This window comes from Clavelina lepadiformis, chromosome 9 (assembly GCF_947623445.1).
Source record: "Clavelina lepadiformis chromosome 9, kaClaLepa1.1, whole genome shotgun sequence".
In the NCBI taxonomy this organism is placed as follows: domain Eukaryota; kingdom Metazoa; phylum Chordata; class Ascidiacea; order Aplousobranchia; family Clavelinidae; genus Clavelina; species Clavelina lepadiformis.
The window spans coordinates 13264098-13286189 of NC_135248.1; the positions used below are offsets into that span (position 1 = coordinate 13264098).

At 36.7% G+C, this 22092-nt stretch overlaps 5 protein-coding genes and 1 long non-coding RNA gene across 7 annotated transcripts in view; 4 read left to right on the forward strand and 2 right to left on the reverse strand.

The window, feature by feature from the left end:
* Positions 1 to 16192, forward strand: part of LOC143470248 (polycystin family receptor for egg jelly-like) — a 122043-nt gene extending 105851 nt beyond the window's left edge. Inside the window, exons 15-27 of the mRNA XM_076968256.1 lie at positions 10953 to 11149; positions 11271 to 11426; positions 11489 to 11617; positions 11675 to 11830; positions 11906 to 12030; positions 12097 to 12273; positions 12338 to 12537; positions 12629 to 13442; positions 13501 to 13695; positions 13767 to 13906; positions 13977 to 15286; positions 15581 to 15662; positions 15737 to 16192. Of these exons, the coding sequence (XP_076824371.1) occupies positions 10953 to 11149; positions 11271 to 11426; positions 11489 to 11617; positions 11675 to 11830; positions 11906 to 12030; positions 12097 to 12273; positions 12338 to 12537; positions 12629 to 13442; positions 13501 to 13695; positions 13767 to 13906; positions 13977 to 14143 (2456 nt within the window). The 3' untranslated portion in view covers positions 14144 to 15286; positions 15581 to 15662; positions 15737 to 16192. The remainder of the gene's footprint in view (positions 1 to 10952; positions 11150 to 11270; positions 11427 to 11488; positions 11618 to 11674; positions 11831 to 11905; positions 12031 to 12096; positions 12274 to 12337; positions 12538 to 12628; positions 13443 to 13500; positions 13696 to 13766; positions 13907 to 13976; positions 15287 to 15580; positions 15663 to 15736) is intronic.
* Positions 1 to 16192, forward strand: part of LOC143470255 (uncharacterized) — a 107979-nt gene extending 91787 nt beyond the window's left edge. Inside the window, exon 7 of the mRNA XM_076968285.1 lies at positions 15767 to 16192. The gene's annotated coding sequence lies outside the window, so the exon portion shown is untranslated. The remainder of the gene's footprint in view (positions 1 to 15766) is intronic.
* On the reverse strand, positions 3662 to 4590 carry LOC143470650 (fibroleukin-like). Its single transcript, XM_076968907.1, has 2 exons — positions 4479 to 4590; positions 3662 to 4380 (listed from the first exon to the last, which is right to left on the reverse strand). The coding sequence occupies exons 1-2, from the start codon at positions 4588 to 4590 to the stop codon at positions 3677 to 3679; spliced, it is 816 nt and encodes a 271-aa protein (XP_076825022.1). The 3' UTR covers positions 3662 to 3676.
* Positions 6558 to 10846, forward strand: LOC143470651 (uncharacterized). Its single transcript, XM_076968909.1, has 11 exons — positions 6558 to 7974; positions 8065 to 8205; positions 8274 to 8460; positions 8631 to 8749; positions 8828 to 9016; positions 9252 to 9535; positions 9620 to 9739; positions 9840 to 9989; positions 10060 to 10192; positions 10294 to 10370; positions 10439 to 10846. Exons 1-11 carry the CDS (start codon positions 6558 to 6560, stop codon positions 10844 to 10846), a joined length of 3225 nt encoding a protein of 1074 aa, XP_076825024.1.
* LOC143470267 (uncharacterized) lies at positions 13944 to 17581 on the reverse strand. Its single transcript, XR_013119327.1, has 4 exons — positions 16937 to 17581; positions 15569 to 16162; positions 15050 to 15258; positions 13944 to 14509 (listed from the first exon to the last, which is right to left on the reverse strand). It is a non-coding gene; the product is annotated as an uncharacterized LOC143470267 (long non-coding RNA).
* Positions 17582 to 18602: 1021 nt separating this feature from the next.
* On the forward strand, positions 18603 to 21874 carry LOC143470260 (serine hydrolase BPHL-like). Of its 2 annotated transcripts, none has more exons than XM_076968293.1 (7): positions 18603 to 18994; positions 19908 to 20011; positions 20130 to 20296; positions 20366 to 20519; positions 21235 to 21389; positions 21459 to 21565; positions 21628 to 21874. In XM_076968293.1, exons 2-7 carry the CDS (start codon positions 19951 to 19953, stop codon positions 21731 to 21733), a joined length of 750 nt encoding a protein of 249 aa, XP_076824408.1. In that variant the 5' UTR covers positions 18603 to 18994; positions 19908 to 19950; the 3' UTR covers positions 21734 to 21874. The 2 variants fall into 2 exon arrangements, with proteins under 2 accessions (XP_076824408.1, XP_076824407.1); XM_076968292.1 differs by lacking the exon at positions 18603 to 18994 and adding an exon at positions 19025 to 19671.
* Positions 21875 to 22092: the final 218 nt, after the last annotated feature.

Below are 22092 nucleotides of genomic sequence, written 5' to 3' on the forward strand. Positions count from 1 at the left end.
TTTATAAAAATTTAAATTAGTTTAGTAATTACAAGCAATTACGTACAGAACGTAGCGTGCTTCTGAGGCGCCGATTAGAAATAGACATATTTACATCATCAACTTTAGGATGACCGACTTTTAAACTCTTTATATTAAATGTATTTCGATGAAATTTTATATGTTGGTAATGTATTGCCGTACAAACTTGTTGCAACAGACCGATTTATAAAATTCGAATTAGTTTAGTTAATACAAGCACTTATGTACAGAACGTAGCGTGCTTCTAAGGCGCCGTTGGAAATACTCATATTTAACTCACCAACAAATAGGTTGACCGAGATTTAAACTTTTTATATTAAATGTATCACGATGAAACTTTGTATGTTGGTAATTTAATGTCATATAAACTTGTTGCAACAGACCGATTTATAAAAGTCAAATTCGTTTAGTTAATACAAGCAATTATGTACAGAAAATAGCGTGCTTCTAAGGCGACGTTGGAAATACTCATATTTAACTCACCAACAATAGGTTGACCGAGCTTTAAACTTTTTATATAAAATGTATCACGATGAAACTTTGTATGTTGGTAATTTAATGTCATATAAACTTGTTACAACAAACCGATTTATAAAATTCAAATTCGTTTAGTTAATACAAGCACTTATGTACAGAACGTAGCGTGCTTCTAAGGCGCCGTTGGAAATACTCATATTTAACTCACCAACAATAGGTTGACCGAGCTTTAAACTCTTTATATTAAATGTATCACGATGAAACTTTATATGTTTGTAATGTAACGTGCTGCAAACTTGTTTTAAAGAAAAAATCTAGACAATTCATAGTTGTTTGTTTAAAACGGGCAATTTCATAAAGATGTTGGTAAATATTTGCAGGCATCATTTAAAGTAACCCTGCTTTTATCATTAACATTTTACCTTGACCATAGTCTAATACAACCCTTTTTGATCATTTTAAAGAAAGTTATGTTTTTATGTTTGATTTGTTTTCAGTAAATTGCATTGTATTATCTTGTGTAAAAACAACATTTTAACTTGACATGAATGTTTACTAATATGAATTGCATTGCAAAAATTGTTGAAAGTGACAGAAATATATGCAAGTTTAATTTTTAAATGGATTGATACCGTACATAAAAAAGTTATTTGGAGATTTAAATTTGCTGAAATGATTACAGGTTATTGCAAATATGTTTATCCGAGTGCAGTTTTGACATTTCTCTTAATGCTTCATTTGAACAAAGCGAAACTCTTCATTGTACAAGTTTACCAAAATAGTTGAAATGACATTTAATTTTTAAATAGATTGAAATACGACATTGCTTTTTTAACAGATTCATAACTCGAAAACCTCACAGGATGTAAATTTGTGCCTCTTTAATAACGATTAAGTTATTTTAGTCGTTTGAACAGCTTTTCTTTTTTTTACCTTTAATGTAGGCCTACTTTATTCTGGAAACGGAAAGCGGTCTTCATGAAATGTCTATGTCAGTGTGTTCCATGAAATATTTGGAACATTTTTTGCTATAAAACTTGTTTCTGGAACAATTTTTGTTACAAAGATTGTTTCTGAAACATTCTTGGGAACAAATTTTGCGTCTGAATTTGTTTCATACTGCCATAATTTGTTCCAGAAAACTAATTATAGAGACATGATTTGTTTTCTCAGAAAAAATTGGAATAATTAAGATTTATGACAGTAGCCAAATGTGTTGAAGTTCTATTTTTTGAGTCAAATTTTGTTACATACTAGAGTTGGTAATTTGTTTCCAGAAAGTTTGGGAAAATTTTTTGTCAGAAATTTTGTTTCTGAAACATTTTTCGGAACAAAATTTGTGCCTAAATTTGTTACATGCTGCAAAATTTTGTTCCAGGAAACAAATTTAACAAACATGTTGTTTTTTTTCAGAAAAAATCTGGAATAAAATTTATACCACTAGCCAAGTTTGCTCAAGTTCCATTAAAAAAATTTAATATTCAGTGTACAAGTGTTCGTTAACGCCATCTTGTGACTGCGAGAGTTTCGTAACAAATCTTTATAATTTCCTAACAAATTTCGAAACAAGAATTTGTTACATTTGTGAAACAAATTTCCTGGGAATTTTTGTTGGAACAAAATTTGTTTTTAATTACCATTCATGAAGAGAATATCGAAACAATTTTCGGAACAAATATTGTTTCAGAAACAATTTTTTCATTTTCGGAACAAAAATTTGTTTCATGAAACAATTTTGGGAACAAAAATTTTGTTCCAAACTAGTATACCATGGACTAACCATACCCAACGTTTTGATGTTTTTTTAACAACGTTCGTTGTGACGTAACAATGTACTTGTGAAAGCCCGTTAGTTAGGTTTTAAATGTGTAATAATTGGTCATACCAAAAGTGGTAAGCTTTGCTGTGCACGCAGTTTGACAGTTGTTTTATATAAGCAAGCTATAAAAAGTATCTTTCACTAAGAAGAGAATATCTGAATCATGATGATTTTCAAAGTTGCTTTGGTCATCACTTTTGTGCTGGTGTGCGCAGGTATTGTTGGATAATTATACCGTAGCTTTGGATTAGGTAGTTTCGTTTTAAGCAGTGGAGTAGCCTTTAACTGTAATTTGTGAGTATTTGTTTGCACATAAACGAAGGTAGTTCCCCATATTGTCGTCTGACGACAATTGATATAATAAGACAACAAATGCCAAACAAAGTTGTCATATTGGCCATTTTCTAATTGCTTTAGTCTCTAGAAAATGAGCTTTAAATCACTTTTTCTAGAAAAAATTCTCCTAATCCGACTATATCGTTTTTGCTAACACTCAAAAGTGTTTAATTTCTAAACGAGCTATTGTTTGTTATGGTTCAACTGCTTGTTATAAAAGTTATTATGCACAGTTGGAACCATTATTTTTAGCATCACCGGTAGTAAGTTAAAGTTGGCAAATCCTGTAGCCTGTAATCTATCATTTAGAAACTAATAGAGGGTCGCCTTATAAAAGGCAGGTAAAAAGCTCCTAGGTCTTAGCCCTTAACGTTTAGTCGTCTGATGTCTGCCACTGAAGAAGTGGACATGATATGTGTTTAACCACCACAAGTGCTGAAGATCAATGCGCCTGTTACGGAAAAGACTTTTCTACATTTCAATAAACCTTGTTTCATATACCGCAACCTACTGCACTGTAACAGGTCACAGGAAACAACACTATAACAGGAAACTGGTCTTCGCGTATCTTTAACAATGGAGAGTAAAAAACGTTGTGTTATGGTTTACAGTTATGGTTGCAAACATCAAATTGTGTTATTGTTTACGTCTAAACTCCCATTCTGTTGTTTCGGTTCACATCTGTCGCAGTTGGTCAGCAAAGACCGTCAGGCTGTGTAATGCTGCTCGCACTTATGCATTAGGCTATGCCCCTTCATAAACACATTTTTGGCAGCCATTATGTCTATTGTAATTTCCAAAACAGCTTGAAATTTTAACGGTAAAATCGCTTTGAGTATAGAGTTGTTGTGGTTTTATTTTCTTATACAAATAATAGAACATATTTCTGTGGCATAACTTTAATGTAGTGATGCGGACCGGCCACATGCCAGACCACAATGGTAAAAGTATGTTTTGAAAGCTAACAAATGCTGAAAAGAATGACACTGACTGACAATGTATTGGTATGACAATTTTATTTGACTACGGCTTGCTGTGATACAAATTCATAGACACAAAACGCAATGCGGTTTCATTCTTATTCACTTTTCGCCAATTTCCCCAATAAATGTTGCTCCAAGTCATTGGTTGCCTGTACTTGGGATAAGGACCGTTTAGATTCGATTCTCCACAATAAAAGTCATCAAACCACCAACCCGACTTGTAGTCCCTGGCACAATGGAGGCTTTCGCTTTCGTCATTATCAACATCTGGTGTGCTGAACCGGCTACCTTTTACAGGCGTCCAATAGTTAAAAATGCTGAATCTCGGGAAATCCTTCACAATTAGCCTGTATTTGAATGATTTTGGTGAGTACCAAAATGTTGGAAATTGAACAAACTGCTTAATACCATCCCAGTCTTCAAGGTCAACTCCGAATTCGGGATATTTTATAAAAATCCTTCGTTCTACTGCATTTACTGTTGTGGTCTGTCTCGACAAACGATAAATATTTTCCAATCCCAGCCAATATTCACTCCGGGAATTCCCAAATCCTATGACGTAATCCTTCCAACCCCTGTTAAAGTTGACCTCCCCGTTTATTCTTCTTTGTATTGTTGTCCAGCTCTTCTTAGTTGAAACGAGGTCCATATCACAGTAGACGTAGATGAACTGGAATCCTTCCTTGAGCCATATCGGGTAGATACCACTTGATGTTGAACCACTTGAGTAGATGCTCGTGCATTCTGAAGACAAAATATGTCAAGATGCTAGAGCGGTTGAACCCACTATATTTTACCTGAGCTATACTTTACAATCGCTTTGGTCTTATAAACATTTTTACCTTTGTGATAATCGATGAAAGAATGAAATTGTTTCACGTTTTCTGATGAATCGACGAAAGTTTTATAACTCTGTTGCTTAAATTTGCACTTTTGAAGATTATGAAAGTTCATGTTGGTTGCACTTTGTTTTTCTAAACTTTTGCTCAGTTTCTTAACTCTTTGTAAAAGGCTGCTGACTTGATCTGTCACTGCTTGACAATGCCACCATTGAAATGTCAACAATAGCAAACAACAACAAAGAAAGTTGTTTTGCTGCCAGTGTCTTTTTTGGGAAAACATAATTTATCGTTTTCAACTTGAATATTGCTGCTACTACCACTATAGTTTTTAACATATGGTAGCTTGATTATATCCGTTAAATTCTAACGCTATCTTGCTATTTCAGAATGCAAGATAATCTTGCGAAACGCGACTGGCAGAGTTGATTTTTCAACCGCAGGGCAATGTGCCAACGCAGCTGGTTCTATGTCGTGGGAAATTCCACTTAACAACATGGAACAGGCATCTGTCCAATTTCATGAAGTTGTTGTAAGGTGAAGTGTTCATTTTTTGCTATATAGCCAGAAAAGAGATGTCGTTTATACAGCCAGAATTTTTTAATATTTATTTATATTTCCTTAGCCGGGACACAGAACTTTTTGTGATATTGTGATTTGCTTGCAACATACCATTTTCAGCAAAGAATCTATGAACGCCACGCCCATAGGCCTACCATGACATATAGAATAACATATTTATAAAGAATGGTTTTAAGAATAGAATATTTAGAATATAGAATAACTTATTTATACAGAATTGGGTTGGCTGGTTCTTGCTGTTAACTAATTTTAATGAAGATGTAAGACTAAGGTGCAAAACAGTTAAGCTCAGAACTTGACCGACTTTCATACTGTTATGTTATCTATGCCTGCGTGTTCTCTTCCTGGCACAAACATACAACCGTGCTTATCAATTAATAGCGATCAGCGCAAGCAAAGTGCTTGGGTAGAATTAGATTTTTGTGGAATAGAAAAACGTTCCATACAAACCACACAAGCATTTCTACCGTCAAACATTATCATTGTTGCGAGTTATCATTATCTTTACAAGTTGTGAGGAAAAAGATAAAGCAATTGTGAAATCTACTTATGCTAAATGTGAATGTACAAAACATATATAGGCTACGTATTAGGTATTCATTCATTCATTAATTATTCATTAAAACTGTGGTTGGAATTTTCCTGCTGCCTAGATTGCAAGATCCTTTTTCAATGATAACGGCCCGACATTTGGAGCGATTCTGCTCAGTTTATGATCCTAATTACTTATGAAAGCCTGAGTGTGTCGATCATTACTAAAAAATCAAACCAAAGTAACAGCAATGAAATCAAAACTGTTTACCAAAACATTTGTGACAAGAATTCTTGCCACGAACAGTCTCTAAACTGGACAAAATGTGAAAGTAGATTTAACATTTACAATTGTAAAACTAAAATTTTAAAACTAAAAATTATTAATGTAGCTTATGAATTTTTCTTTGTTTTGGTATTTTCTTTTCAAAAAGATTGTTTGATTTTATGAGAAGAAAATAAGCTATACATCATGGATCATGAGTGATGACGTGTTAGTCGTCTAAAAATCATTATTTTTGTAACACAGCTGTTCAGAAGAAAACCTGGTAATATCCAGAGGAAGATTTTTTGATGAATATTGTGGTCCTAATAAACCTGGAACTATTATATTCAAAGAAAATGGCATAATTTCTCTGCAAACATTGACGAAAAAGTGCAACGGGGCAAGAATTTCCTTCGTTTATTCTCGCATTGGTAAATTAACAACGACGAGTTAAAAACAAAAAAACACACAAAGTTTATTTTACTTACAACTTGATATTTTACTTGACAATTATTACAGGATTCAGCTTAGAAACTGCAGCTACGCACGTCCCCACAAAAGAAAAAGTCAAATTTGTGGCAAAGTTAACCGGCGCAAACAGCTTGAACCTTAATTGCAGGATGTTGTACGGTTCCAGTGGTGAAACAAATCTTTCAACAACAACTTTGACTGTTGAACGTTCATTTGAATATCCTGGAAAATACATGGTTGGTGCCACGTGTGTCATTATCGGAACCAACGAAGATTTCCATGCTGAATTTCTCGATCTTTACGTGGAATCTGCTCTATCAGCTGGAAAATTAGAAATGTTCCATAAGCAATGGAGCAGCACATATCCAAGTCCTGATGAGTTTGTATTTTATCACAAATACTACTTCCCCGTCTCATACACATTTATGGTGGATGACGTCATCATTTCGCAAAACCAGACCCAGGCAACTTTTAACAAAACAGAGTTTCTATCGAATGGAACCGAAGAAGTAAAATTTGAACTCAACTCAAAGACGCAAAAATTGGTTGGACCCGGGATACACAACGTCACATTATTGTTGCAAAACAACGTTTCTTCTGTGACGTATGTCACACCAATCACTTTCGAAGAAGAAATCAAAAGTTTTAATATAATGACGAAGCAATACGTAGGTCTTCGACCCAATTATTTCGTCATAAGCGCGACGGTTAGTCAAGGTGCGCCGAACGATCTTTCAGTCGAGATCAAATCGACCCGAACCAACCTGCCAGTTTGGAAAACTTCAAAATTCTGCCAACGCGATTGCCTCTTGATGGCGATAGAGGCAACCGTATCTCAACCGGGAATTTATGAAGTTGTGGCAACGGCCAAAAACAACAACTCTTCATTGACGTCATCCAGATCTTTTGAAGCTCTACCTCAGATCTATGACGTGTACATTACGTCGCGAAGATGTAACTTTAGCGATTACTACAGAGACGTCTACGTATTCGTCAGAGGTGACTTGGGGGACTTCGTAATGAATCTAACGATCGAGGAAAGCTCACAGATCGTCAATTTAAAGATTTCAAAGTCGGAATACGAGCACAAAGATTTGCCGAATTTACCATTCGACGTCAAACCTTACAAGCTCGTCAAACAGAGAAGTCTTTTCTTCGACGCTGGGAGTAAGCCAGTCACCGTGGTTATCGCAAATACGAAACAATCATTTCGTTTCGTAGGATCCGTTCCAATGTCTTTCATGTATTCATGCTTGCATAGCGTGAGAATTCGCGACGGGAAAGTTGGCGGTGGACTCGACGAACCTTTAAAATTCGTTGAAGAGTTCGTCTTAAATGCAGACCTTATATTCAACTGCGTTAGGAACGCGTTCTTCCTCGATTACAAGTGGAGAGTGTATCGGGTGACGTCAAAGATAGACATCCCAAAAACTGGCGATGAAGTTCAACTTCAGACGAACTCAGTTCAACCAGAACTTGTGGTAAAACCCGATGCATTGTTGCCGGGTTTATACGTGATAAATATCGCTGTCAACCTCACTAGTTACCATACATTCAGCGTAATAACAAAAGTCAATGGTTATGCGTTGGTAGAAATTCCTACAAGAAAATTGAATTTTATTATCAAGGGAGGAAATGTGGTTCAGGCTGGTGAGTCGATAATATTAGATTTCTATGATTAAAGTTTGCGGTTTCCCGTTACAAGAAATATAATCTTGAAATGTTCAACCTTTTACACAGGAACGAACACAACCGTTTTGAGATTTGAGGCTTCCATTGATTTCAACAAATATGACAAAAATATCAACCGCGATTGGTTTTGTGCCGTCACAGAGAAAGATCTCCCGTTGAAAGCGAAAATAGGAAAAATACAAAGAAAAGGTTTAAAAATAATTCCTCAATTTCGACTTTTCTGATCGAAAAATAAACTTTTACTTTTCACGTTCAAGGTTCCTGCTTTGATTGGCACACCCTCTGGGTTACTGACGATGACGTAATGGAAATTTCCATGAGCAAACTGATACGAAGCGAAAATTATTACGTTAGGTTGATTGTATCCGGCGAGCATTATGACGCAGCATTTGCTGATCAAAAAATTATATTTATATCAAAACCGGCCCCGGTCGTTAGTTTGAGGCAAGTTTTAAGAAACTTAAAACATTTATTTAGTTCATTTAACTCTAAGTTGGGCTTTAACTCAATATTTTGTCTTTTAAATTTAGATGTTGGTCAAACTGTGGGAAGTTATTTTCTCTTCACCTGCCAATCATTCTGCAAATAGTATGTGACAATTGCTCACGTCATAGTTGGGTATTGTTGCTGAAATCCGGACGACAATTGAGTTTGTGCCAGAACCGGCGATTTTGTAAACTCGGTAGATCACTTCTCAACGTAATAGATACGTCATCAAACGTCACAGGAACAGGTAAATATAATTTGTCCGAAATTATAGATATGTACTGCTTTGACCAACATCATATAAAATTTTGAACTTGACATTCAGGTTACAATATCGACGGGGAAAAAGCTTCAGTAACCCTGTTCCTTACCCCACCATCATCACCTAGTGGCGTTGGTTGCCGGGCGACACCCGAAATTGGAACTGCCGAAGTCACAAAGTTTAATATGACGTGTACTAGTTTCGGAAAAGATCAAACGTCACTCAAATACAGCTTCTTTGTGAAAGAAAGAGGTAGAGTCGCATGCTGTGGCATGTAAAGAAATGTTCTTAGATGATTTCCAGAGCGTGGTGTCACAAATTTTATCCTCAAACTGAGGAAGGTTTTAGCTCAACTTAAACCCGACGATGATTCCTCATCGTCCTAGCCCTGGTCACTTCTCTGTAACATTTTACATTGATTGCAATTATGTTGTATTTGCAGGAGCGATTTGGTTGTGTTTAAGTCTAAAATAAAAAATATTTTTAGATCAAAAATTTCTTTTACAACATGGCTACGACTCAAGTGTTAATGACATCATTCTGACATCTGAGCAGTTGCCTGGTTTCGTCACGATTGTGGTGCAAATATGCGGCTCTCGACTATCTTGCTATGAGAGGAATTTTTCTGTTTTTTTAACGGAAAACCATCAGGCCGGTAATAAGTTAAAAGCGGGATTTTTCAACGCATTTTATAGCAATGATTTGCAGAAGATCGCGAAATGTACGCTGCCAGTGCCAATATCGCCAACAAAAATTCTCACCGAATCAGAGGTCGGTTTATAACGTAATAATATGTAGGCTATTAATCAACCGGCGGTCTTATCGGAATACTCCTTCACTTTTTTCATTTAACAGAAACGTAAAATATTTGAAGAAGTCGGGAAATACCCGCTTGTCACCCTTGACTCAGTGAAACAAGTCGCTGACGTCTTAAGTCACCTGACCAAAGATTTTGATGTCACGTCCTTGAAATTGGTGAATTCTACGATTTAAAAATTTATCAGAGAAATAAAAAAATTACTTAAAACATAACAATAGATGATCGATGCGTTTGTTTGTTTTTTATATTTTTTAGCAAAAAGTGGTGAGAATAATGGATCGAACAGAAGGCTTTGTTTTGAAATTGAAACGCGAGGGGGATGATGACATCATAAGGTCAATTGCGGCTTCAAGCTTGACTGTGACGTCAAATTTGATTGAAGCTTCTAAAGAAACTAGTTTTAAGGTAACAAAGCGAATTAATTTTGCTGACATCACAAATCAGTAATCTAAACAATAAATAATTATTATAAAAGATTAAAGAAACATCAAGAATGACTAGGCTTGGAAGGGCGCTTATGACGTCATTGGTACCTGGGGAAGAAGCGGTTACGTTTGAAACAAAGTTTATCAAAGGAAGATTCCTCAAACTAAACAATGATGTCATCAGTAAGTGACCAAATCCATGTTCAACTCGTACACGTTTTAAGCTCGAGTGCTGCGACGTGTTTCTACTTCCACGAGTTCATTCAAAAACTTTTTTCTCTCAGATCCTCTCGGTGGTAACTCTTCCCTAGTTCGGCTTCCAAACATACAGGCACTAAGCGATGAAGTGATCAATGTCGAGGTATGCATTCTAATTTGCTTTATTTTGCGCGATATACCGCGATAACAAAATGATTTCATGATTTCTAGATCTTCACCTACAACACTTCGTCCGTCGACTTTAGCACGAACAAACACAAAGTCGATCTCGTGACCTCTGTTACCTTGGCAACGGGGTGGGAAAACCAGATTCCTATCAGTTACGAAAAAGCTGAAAACCAAACAGTCGGCTTCGATATACCAGCACAGCCTAGCAAAGAAAATATCGTAACGAGGGTCCAAAGCAATTGTGACGTCACACATTGTCACAGCAAAGCGACAGGTTCAGCTTTGTTGGATTTTGCACTGCAAAGGCGACGCATGAGTCGTTCTATCATCAGAATTCATGTTGAAAACATGGACCTGAAAATACAAAATTGCAAATTAAGCTTGGAAACCACCAACAACAGCCCTTTCAAATTAAATAAAACGTTTCACGAGAAAGGTTTGTTTGAGTGAAATATTGCATTGAGGCAATTTTTATGTCTGTAGAAGTCAGTGTTTTCGTAAAATTACTACATTTTTTACTTTTCATCAAGTTCCTTTTGAAAAAAACTATTTCCAGAATCATCATACTCCTGGTTGGTTCCTGTGAGGTCACTTCCGGTTGCGGAAAACGAATTTAACTTGACCATCCAAGTTGACCTCGGAGAAGGTTATTACCGAAAGGGAAGTTTGATTGACTTGACGTATTCGTCCTTTATGCTCGAGTGCTTGCATTGGGACGTCGATGCCAAAGACTGGAGCGAGAGCTCTTGCAAGGTGAGATATTTGATGTCAATGTTGCTCAAAATAGGGTTTTTTCAGCAAATGTCAAATCAAGTTTACTTATAACGTCTGTTATTTCCCAACAAACTAAAGAAAGTGATCTTATAATGATCAGGTCCATCAAAACATTGAAACTGGGCTGGTGGATTGCGAATGTGACTTAACTCAAGACACAAACGACAACAAGAGAAGGAAAAGAGAGAAAAAAATTGCTCCCACTCTCTACGCCTCCACTCTTGTTGTTCTTCCCAACAAGATCGATCAGAGCCAAGTAAGAAAGTTTACGACGCATCTGAAGTTATCACTTTTAATAAATTGTCGAATCGTGTTTAGCTTTCCTGGAATCTTTGGGAGCATTTTCAAGATAATCCAGTGATCATCAGTTTTTTATTTGTCCTGTACTCCATCTACGCTCTTCTCCTTGTATGGGCGAGATATAAAGACAAAGATGCAGAGAAAAAGGTAAAAAGTAGCAAAATTCTTCTACTGTAAAAAATTTAATCATAACAATTTATGAAGGGACTCTTCATTGAAGTTGAGGACAACTCACCGAACGACCAGCACCGGTATTACGTCACAATTTACACGGGTAGTCGTCTACACGCCGGCACTACCGCGGCTGTCTGCATGAGACTGTTGGGCAAAAGGAAAACTAGTAACGCTCACGTCATACAAGTAAATGATGACGTCTGCCATCGTGTGTCCATGTTGTTTGTTTTGACGTCATGTAATCTTTGAATATTTGTTTAGCGCGAAAACGGAAGCATTTTAACCACGGGAAGCGTCCAATCCTTCCTCATTACGACACCACAAAGTTTGGGTGATGTCAGAGCCGTAAAAATGTGGCGCAATGACGGAGGAAGCAGCCCTATGTGGTATGAATTAGTGACAAGTTATCAGGAGTTGTATGAATTATTGATTTATTGCAAGCTATACATCAGGTACCTTGAGCGGATGGTGGTAAGGGATTTGGAAACCAGCGCTTGTTGGTTTTTTATGTGCGGCAAATGGTTTAGCGAGGTCGATGTGGAATATACATTCCCGGTCGCAACGATCGACCAGCTTCAAATTTCCACAAACTTGTTCCTGTTAAAACTCGAAAACCATTTTAAAGACAGGTTTGTTGATAAAAGATTCCACCACGCTGTGCCAGTTAATTATCTCATAATTTATCATTTTCAGACACGTCTGGTATTCCGTTTTTGGCATGAGGCCATGGCAGCATGAGGTCATGACTCGAGTGGAGAGAGTTTCAACTTGTTCTCTCTTTATATTTATGGTGATGTTAACATCTATGATGTTTCATGGTAACAGTTTCGCACTAGACGGGAATGTGTTAACAGTTGGTCACTACTACTTCAAGTGGTCCCACATTGTTGTCGGTAAGTTCAGTCAATAGTGAGAAAAAGCCAAAATATTGTAGTGATAATTAGGTTGGTAAACTCTTACTAACTTTCTACTTCTGTAAAAAAGGTATTGAAAGCGCTTTAATGTGCTTTCCTGGACCCTACTTCATTAGCCTAATGTTTCGTCACGCCAAACGACGGAAAATGAACAAAAATTCAAATCCTGACAATAATCCGCAATCCACACAAACCACCAGAGGGCAGCAAGAACCAACCACATCACTTGCACGTAGCCATGACGTCACAAACACGAGAAAAAGTCCAGAAAAGAAAAGCATAAAAGTTGACCAAAACAGAAAAAAGAATGGTCAACATATTTCTGACGATAAAGATCGTCCATCGACCTCAAAAGACATCTCAAGTCTCGTCCATAGGCAACGGCAAACTTTCCCAGCAAAAGTTAAAATTGAAAACGAAACAAAACAACAAAACAATCATCGAAACTTGAGAGATTCGACGATGAACAAAAAGTTCACCACGTCACGCGGGGAACGAGAAGTGGCCACAACGTCATACCCGGTAAAACCTATGACGTCCTCAAAAATAAAGAAACACATCCCGTCTCGCGTTGATCGAGATGGGGCCAGTAAATCATCGACAGCAATACATGTGACGTCATCAAAAATAAAAAAGCACATGCCGTCACGCGTCGAACGGAAAGTGACCACTAACTCATCACGAGTAAAACCTGTGACGTCATCAAAAGTGAAAAAACACATCCCGTCGCGCGTTGAACAAAAAGTGACCACTACGGCATCGCCAATAAAACCAGTGATGTCAAAAGTGAAAAAGCACAAACCATTGCAGGTTAAACGTGATGTGGCTAAAACGTCATCGCCAGCAACAAAGATGACATCATCAGAAATTAGACCATCAGCAAGGTAATGAATATGGTTGTTGAAGTAAGTTTGTTTGTGAAGTAAAATTTTTCACATACAGGCCACCATTGTCTGCTACGGAAGCACAGCAAGAATTGACAATCGCGGAAATTGATCCCAACACTCTGGATCCACTTGCTATTGTTCATTTTTCTATCTACGTGGCCTGGTTTTATATTTTTGCAGTTATGGTCACGTCGACGGTGATTTGCGTCATGTACGGAATGACGTATGGGCTAGAAACCTGCAGGGATTGGTGAGCAATTGTTACCAAATAATAAACAGTTAAGATTTCGTCACATGCGTTAAAACTCGATAATATTTCAGGTTGGTTTCTTTCGTGAGCGCTTTCATTGAAACGGTCATAATTCTCGAATCTTTGAAAGTGGTCTTGATCGCTTACTTCTCAGTGATAAACAATCCGATACACGATCTTCGCGATTGGATTCCTCCTTTGCCACCATCAGGTTATTGGCAAAACTATGATTTATTGATCGCTTTGAACACATTTTTGATCATTTTTATTTCTTGATAAAGTGAGGCCCCGGTCTTACGTTAATCGTGGCGCAACAGCGAAGAAACAGAAAAAAGAAAAACTGACCAATCCGATTTGTCGGGCCCCAACGCGGGAAAGAACCAACCGCAAGAGAAACACGCAGGAGGACATAGAAATGCAAATTATCAAAAAACGTGTTTCTCCATAAGGCTGACTTGGAAGTGTTTGCTGAGTCACAATGCCTTTTACAGTAGACTGTGTAGTTTACTATTTTTAAGCGAAGAAATATCTTATTGCAATGGTATAGTATGGTATGGTATCGTTTCCAACTGTACATCCATAGATTAAGGAAATTCTTTGCACGACCTACAATCGGCGATGGTTCCTCGTTGTCGGTTGTCGAGTTATCGTTTTGTTGCAACAATTTCCTTTTCATTTGATTTTACACGACTTGAAATTGTTCACGAGGTCCAGTGAATACAAGCAAGTGTCGTTAAAGCCTTGTCGAAGGTCATTACAACGCTAGAGCCGCTGGGTGTCGCATCATTGCGAGTCTGGTGCTCTAACCGTTCTTCTATAAAATTAAAATTAGGCGTCAATCAAGCGGCATATGCTTTAACTATAGCTATCAATCATAGTTATTTTATTGCTACTTGGAAAGCATAGTTACATACTAATTATTATTTTAGGGGTGTACAATACAGAATGCTTTACTATTCTAGAAAAATCTAGAATAGTTTATTCCGAACCGAAATATTCGAATCTTGTTCTGCAATAATGTCGATTTCACCAAATTGAAGCCCATGCAGTGCTTTTTTCGCCTTTACAATAAGACTATAATGTAATTATCAGTTAAAGTTTTATGGCACTTTTCAGATAAGTTTCATTGCGGTTTAATTTAAAGCGACGCTAACTGCAGCGCTACACGTTTTACAACGTCAAGTCAAGTTCCACAAAGTCTAATGGAATCTGCGCATGCCAAGAAATATTTAATGAAAGCTGATTTTTATGAATCGACAACAAAAGTGAATTCTATCGAAATGAAACTTGGTTTTTGAGCATTCGTTCTTCAAAATTGTACACCCCTAAACCTAAACCATGTATCGACTCTTACTAAATTGGCTTCAGTTGAATTCTCAGAAAAGTTTCCAAAACTTCGCACGAGAGGTGGACAGCAAGTGAAAATGACCAGTCTGCACAGACCTGAATAGGCTGAATTCTGTCGGATGGTTGAAGTCAGCAGATTGTGGTTGCAGTGGAATCGGAGACAGCATTCCAATCTTCTGATGCTGGAGCACCATCAGGAACCAACTGTTTGTCCATCTTTTGACAACAAATCAAATGTATGCAAGTTAGTAGTGATAACGTAATTAATAGTAGCTGTGTTTTTAAACGATTTCATGTAAACAGTTTGTCTGTATTTCTGCCATTTCTCCATGTACTGCTAAATCATAATAATACATTAAGTAAAGCAATAGCCTAAGCATCCAGCATGTGCATAATTGCTTTGCCCGACAAGCACTTGGAGATTGATTGCTCTGATCACATTGTTGTGATGACAACCTTACAAAACTGAAATTACAACTTAATTTTATAAAATAATTTTAATGCTGTTACTACTGGCGGCTTTTACCATATTTTCCAGATCAATGTCTTTGCACCATTTCTGGATCCAGTTATTCCATTAAAAAACGACTCATCAACATCTTTCGATTTATTGAACCCAGGTAAAAGAGTATTTCTTAGTGCACCACCATCTATTGGACTGCAATGACATCATGTTCTGTACATGACTGTTAAGGAACCTAACAAAGAAGATTCCATCAAGCAGCGAGCAGCAATTTCATCACATCTATCCAGAGGCTAACATCGTTGTGCAATTGTGCTGCACACTACTGGGCTCAACATCAACGCTAAGCATTGTTACCATGGCCACCAGAAACCGGGCTACTGCCTGGGATGGGGTTTCTTTTATGGTGGGTTTTCTTTTCCCATCCACTGATGTACAGCATTGGATCTGCAGTCAACATAAACAGTCTCTTGCTTGAACACACCACCTACTTCTGTTTTTCTGGTTTAGTGGCTGTGCTAGTTGTCATCATCAAGTGATGCTATCATTATACTTGCACATGTTTTAAGCTTTCTAAAGTTTGTCGTGATTTCCTTGTTCCTTGTCCCTTTCCTTGTTCTTGGGTGGAACTAGTACTTCTTTTCGTCCCCACCGCGCCTATGACGAAAAATAAAATGATTGATTGATCGTTCAGTTGTGATGCAAAAATGTTGTTATACAAAAACAGAAGTTCCACCCGAGTTGCGGCCCGGTATAAAATGCTTGAATGACAAACCGTAGTTAGTGATCTCTGGTGTGGCAATAAGTGAAAACATTGTTTGGCCAATGGCATGATTAACATGTTTAGCTTTCTGGTATGACAAGCGTTTTATTGAGTCACTCAATAGAGATTTGTTAAAAATGGTGCCATTTGCAGCAGGCTTTATGTGTACGTCGAAGTTCTGTTTAACGAAAACTGTTTTGGGTGATGGAAAATACACAAAAAAGAAAAAATGTTTACTCACAATTGTAAAGAATCCGTTGGATGATATTTTTTTACTTAACCTAACCAAGTGGTCAAACACACAATTGTAACCGATATATTTAATGCACAAAGAAGTTCCATGAGTCCTCTAACTAAATTTCTCACTATCAATATAATGCAGTCTGCAGTCCTCCTGTTGCAGACAGGTATAGGTTCTTTTTGACTCACAACTTTAATTTACAAATTTACAATCAATTTCCCATTCACAAATCGTGATTCGCAATGACATAATCTCATGCCACACCACATTCATGTAAAAATGTTTATGACTTTGAAAATAAATCACTGATCAATAGAAATAAGTCAAACACTGTAATCACAAGCATTTATAGCAATATCAAACCAGAATTTTACAGCAGAAAAACATTGTCAACAACTGAAAACCATAAAAACTAAGTCAAACTTGCCCGTCAATAACTGGATCAGGTGAGACAATTACTTGATATATCTTGTTCAGGATCAGCTCTTGGCCCACAAAAATCTTGTTCTGCACAAATAATTAATAAATAAACTTTTGAGCACAACTAACATGAGTTTCTATCAAAAAATTTGCTCCGAGACAGTTTGCTGGCAGGTAAAAACATGACTAAGTAATAATTTCAGAATTGATTACGGCCAATTTTCTGCAACCAGTATTAATTAAAATCATATTAGCTAATCTTTTGATGATAAATTCTTGCATCAAGCAGTCATATCAACCCAATTTAAGTGCAAATCCAGAAATAAATTGTATTCAAGTCAAGTGTAAGTAATCAGATAGTCATTTATGGCCATTGACAGTGTTTAAACTACTGAAAAAAACAATCAAAATGTTTTTATGTGTAATAATTAATAACAAAACTGAATCCACTTATGCACATAGCCTGAAACTCCGCCTAACAGCTATATAAAAACTAGACCGAAGAAATATTCTGACTCTTGTAGAAGGCGTATGGGTTTCAAAAAGGAATAGATTTCTTTTTATAGTAAAATTATTAAAAATGCAAGTGCTCGAAAATCACTCCATGGGGATCCTTGAAATTTTGCACGTTAACTAGGCATTAGGCTTACCTGACACTACCACCATCAAGATTTTAGTTGCAACCTGAAACTTTGAAACGCTCTAACTGCTCAGGGAATACCCGGACTAGAAAACAACAACAACCATGCTGCACTCAAATTGGTTTTATAAACAAACAGGATTTAAAAGCCGACTTAAGACGTCCAACGAAGTCTGAGAAATCTTATTTTTTACCCTTATGCTTTCTTAAGAATTTAGAGTCGCTTTCTAAGTCTAAAAATTTGTTGCTGTTAACAACATAGTTAACAGCATAGTTATCATCTTGCTCGATTAAGCCTTCAAAACTTTACTACTTTTACCTCATTCATTGATTGTTTGTGATTAAGTTTTCGATTTATTATGCTATAAAACATTTATAACCTAGTGCAGTAGTGGAAAACGTGGCAGCAGCACGCACAAGATTTGTAAACTTTTGCGCCGAACATTTTTATCTTCACCCCCTTTAACCATCTATTTCTTGTGCACTTATGATAGCCTACTCATTGTCACTTTAATCAAACCATGTCACTTCATATAATTATATTTGCTACTGATATCAGTGCTTTTAATGTTAGGGAACACGTCCTCCATATTTTTCTATGGTGTAGTACTGTAGTTGTTTGTGATATTGTGGTTTTAAATTTGTTTATAAACTTGCAAACTATTTTGTACGTTTGGTGGCCATGCTAACCAACTATTTTATAACACAATTTTATGATTGCTATTTTACATGTTTTAATTTCCTGGGTCTTGCCACTTTTTTCTGCTTTTTAGTTGTTCATGAGCATGTGTTTTATTGTGCCATAACTACAACGTCTAGCATCCTAACTTTCACTCTGCACAGTTAATGGCGAAAAATAAACTATACAATTTAGACCTATAATAAGTAAATAAATAAAAGCTTGTTGATTGAACGCCAAATAGTAATAAATAAACAAAAATAGAAGTTTCAGAGCCCGCCATCTCGCCAAAATTCGTGCCATTGGCCTTTGCCAGCACGAAAAATTTGTATTTAAAGCCAGATTGGCAAAGAAGCAAATAACGTTACGCGACTGGCGTAAATAGCAGTTTCAATCTTTCTACCTTGGCGTCACAAAATTTTGTAACAACAAACAAGCATACAAAAATTGCAAGTTCAAGCCAACGGCTTACCTACTGGTGCAATCGGTTCCATTAATTAAACTAAGTTATAGGCTAGGCCTAGTTGTGGTGGAAAACAATTAGGTAGAGTTGGTGTGGTGTAGGCCTAAAACATTGAGCCTAATTGTTTTCCAGACTGGAAAGCTAGGCGCTTTTCCACGAGATGTCGGCGGTGCAAAACAACCAAAATCGCCGTGACCAGGCGCAGGGTGGCTAAAATCGGGTTGCACTGGGCACAAAATGGTACATTCTGCAGTCGACACAGAACAGTTGTTCTCTATCATAGGTAAATGTGCAATCTCTAAAATAGCTTGGGTTTGGCGGCCGTGCTGACGCTAATAACTTTTTACATTTTTTTATTGGTCCGTAATGCACGTTTTTGCATGCATCAGCACAAGTTTTACCACATCCCCACATTGAAGACGAATAATAAAAAGAATGAAGGGATGATTAAGGTGTAAATACCGAAATAAAATAACATTAAGGTGCACCAAGCATAGTTGAGCCTAACAATAACACTAAGGTGCAGTTGCTATACTTTTCACTATGTTTCTTTGCGATAAATTTTTCTGAGCTAAAATGCAAGCTTTATTTACAGGAGTTTTTGCACGCACGATTTCCCGTCGAAAACTGTCTAACATTGCAGTTGTGACTATAGTCAGGTTAACAACGATGTGAAACATGTCAGCCGTAAATTCTACTTTTTTAACCTTTGTAAAAATTACCCACTCTTTCCAAAGAGAAATAATGTATTTCTGTTATACATTAAATATGTGAAAGCTTAACTTGCAGGTCTTATGTGACAGTTCAGCTGCTTAACATAGTTAGTAATCTACTGTAATACTGTCCTTTGCAGTCGTGTCATATATGGTTTGTTCATACTATGCTTGCTTCGACTTTAAGCAAAATTTGCTTCACCATCTGTCCTTTGTGTAGCAACAGGATTTCTGGTGTAATGAAGAGGTTGGAAATTTTGTCATTACACAACCATGGTTAAGTCGATAGCTACATATATTTATATACATACTAGTAGTATGTATATGATACTACACACAATAACGGATCAAAAGTTTCTAAAGATTACTAGGAATTCCATTGAAAGTAAAATTCATGCAAAAGTTAAGGCGATAGAAAGCTGAGTTGAAATGTTCTCAGTAGGCCTGGAATCTCACTCATTTTCCAAACTTGCTTCTTTTCAGGAATTTGCACGGTGGAGACAAAGTATTTATAAATGGAGTGAACATGTACTTTGAGAAAGTGGGTATCGGGGAACACGGTCTTTTACTTTTACCTGGAGCACTTGGTGAGTTGAATGAAAACAAACACAATCACAAAAAGTCCCGTCAACATGAATTGGCGCCAATAATTGTGAAATATTATTGGTATGTGTCCTACAATCAACTCAAGTAAAATGTTTCCAGGTTCAACAAAAACAGATTTTGGGCCTCAGCTGAAAAAATTAAATAGAAAAGCGTTTACTATAATTGGGTGGGACCCAAGAGGCTATGGGCAATCCAGACCTCCTAACAAAGTCTTCACAACTGACTTCCTGCAAAATGATGCAGAAGATGCAGCTCTCCTCATGAAGGTAAAAGTTATATTATGTTTTTATGAAGATTTTTATTCACAACAATTAAGGTTTGGTCGAATTTTAAAGGAATTGGGTTATGAGAAGTATTCACTGCTTGGTTGGAGTGACGGCGCCAACGTTGCTGCAATTCTTTCAGCGAAATATCCTGAGAGGGTTCGTAAGTTGGTGGTCTGGGGAGGAAATAGTTTTATTACTCCAGAAGAATTGGAAATTTATAAAAGTACATTTCAAAATAATTTTCTTTTGGTAAGACGATCAAGGCCAGTGTAGTCCAAAGACAGATCACATGCAGCACAAGGGTTCGATTCCGATCATCTTACTTTGTAATAACATGCTTGAATACCATGTTTGTAATGACAGCAGGGGTGGGCAGTCGGGAACTTGAAACTACCGTCTGTAACGGTACCGATACTTGATAAAAAATCTACTGACGATTCTGGTACTCGGTATTATTTCAAAAAGTACTGGTACTTTGTCGGTACCGGTACTTTTTGTGTAAAGGACACTGCTGTAAAGGCAACGTTTGTCACTATTATGCCCCCGCTACTAAAATTTCAAATTATAATTTAGAAATTATCACGGGAAAAGTCCAGAGTACCGGGACCGACTGAAATTTCTTGCAAAAAATTATTCGGTACACAGATTTGGTACTAAAAAGTACCAACAGTACAGTAATTTGGTTCTATAGTACCATAGTACTGCCTACCTATGAATGATGGTGATATAAGCGCCGTAATATATCATGAATGACAATGAAATTTGATTAAATTATGTACATTATTGACATTAAACTAAAGGATAATAAATAATTATTGCATCGTTACAGTCATTACTAAAATCAATTTTTAATGTTGTTTGCCGTTTTGTTCATTCTTCGCTGCTCTTTTCACTAAAACTTCATTTTTATTCATTTTCTTAATTATTTGGATTTCTAGAAGTAAGAGATGTTGCAAACTGGAGCCCTGCAATGAAGCAACCGATGGTAGATGTTTATGGCGAAGAAACTTTCATCAAGCTCTGGCATGATTGGGTTGACATTTTTGTCAAAATGTTTAAAGGAAAAAGTGGCAATGTTGATCTATACATGAATGTAAGTGCAAAGTTGTCAAATTTTGTTGAATGCCATCGTACAAGGTAAAAGACAGTTTATATTTTCAAGGAACTAAAAAAGATAAAAGCCCAAACACTCATCGTACATGGTGACAAAGATGCAATGGTGCCCAAGTTTCAAGCCGAGTATTTGCATAAAAATATTCAAGGATCAAGGTTTGATGCCGATATAAGGGTCATCATTCACATGACGTTTTATGATGTCAATTTTTTAACAGGCTTGTAAGTTGGGATGACGGCAAGCACAACCTACACCTAAAGTTTGCAGACCGCTTCAATGCACTGGTAGAAGAATTCTTATCAAAAGACTTTTCAAAACTGTAATTTTTTAAATGTAATGTAAAATGTAATTCATGTTTAATTATTCGTTTTTCCCGTTCACGAGCGGTTGCTAGTTGCAACTGGCTTGATTTTTCGTGTCCACCGCACTTCCGTCAAAAAATAAAATGGATTGAATTATAAATATACATGTTTCGATAGTTTCAAGCGTGATAAAGTTAAAGTGCAGCAATTTCAGTCGCTAATTTCCAGTAGTTAAGAAACTCGTTGGCTGGATGATGTTCAATATGATGATACGGCATACTAACGCACACATCTGGAAAAATCTACGGGGTAGCAGTACCAACAAGTTTATTTGAACAAAGTATTCTATATACTTTACAACACTTAAATGAAAACGAAAT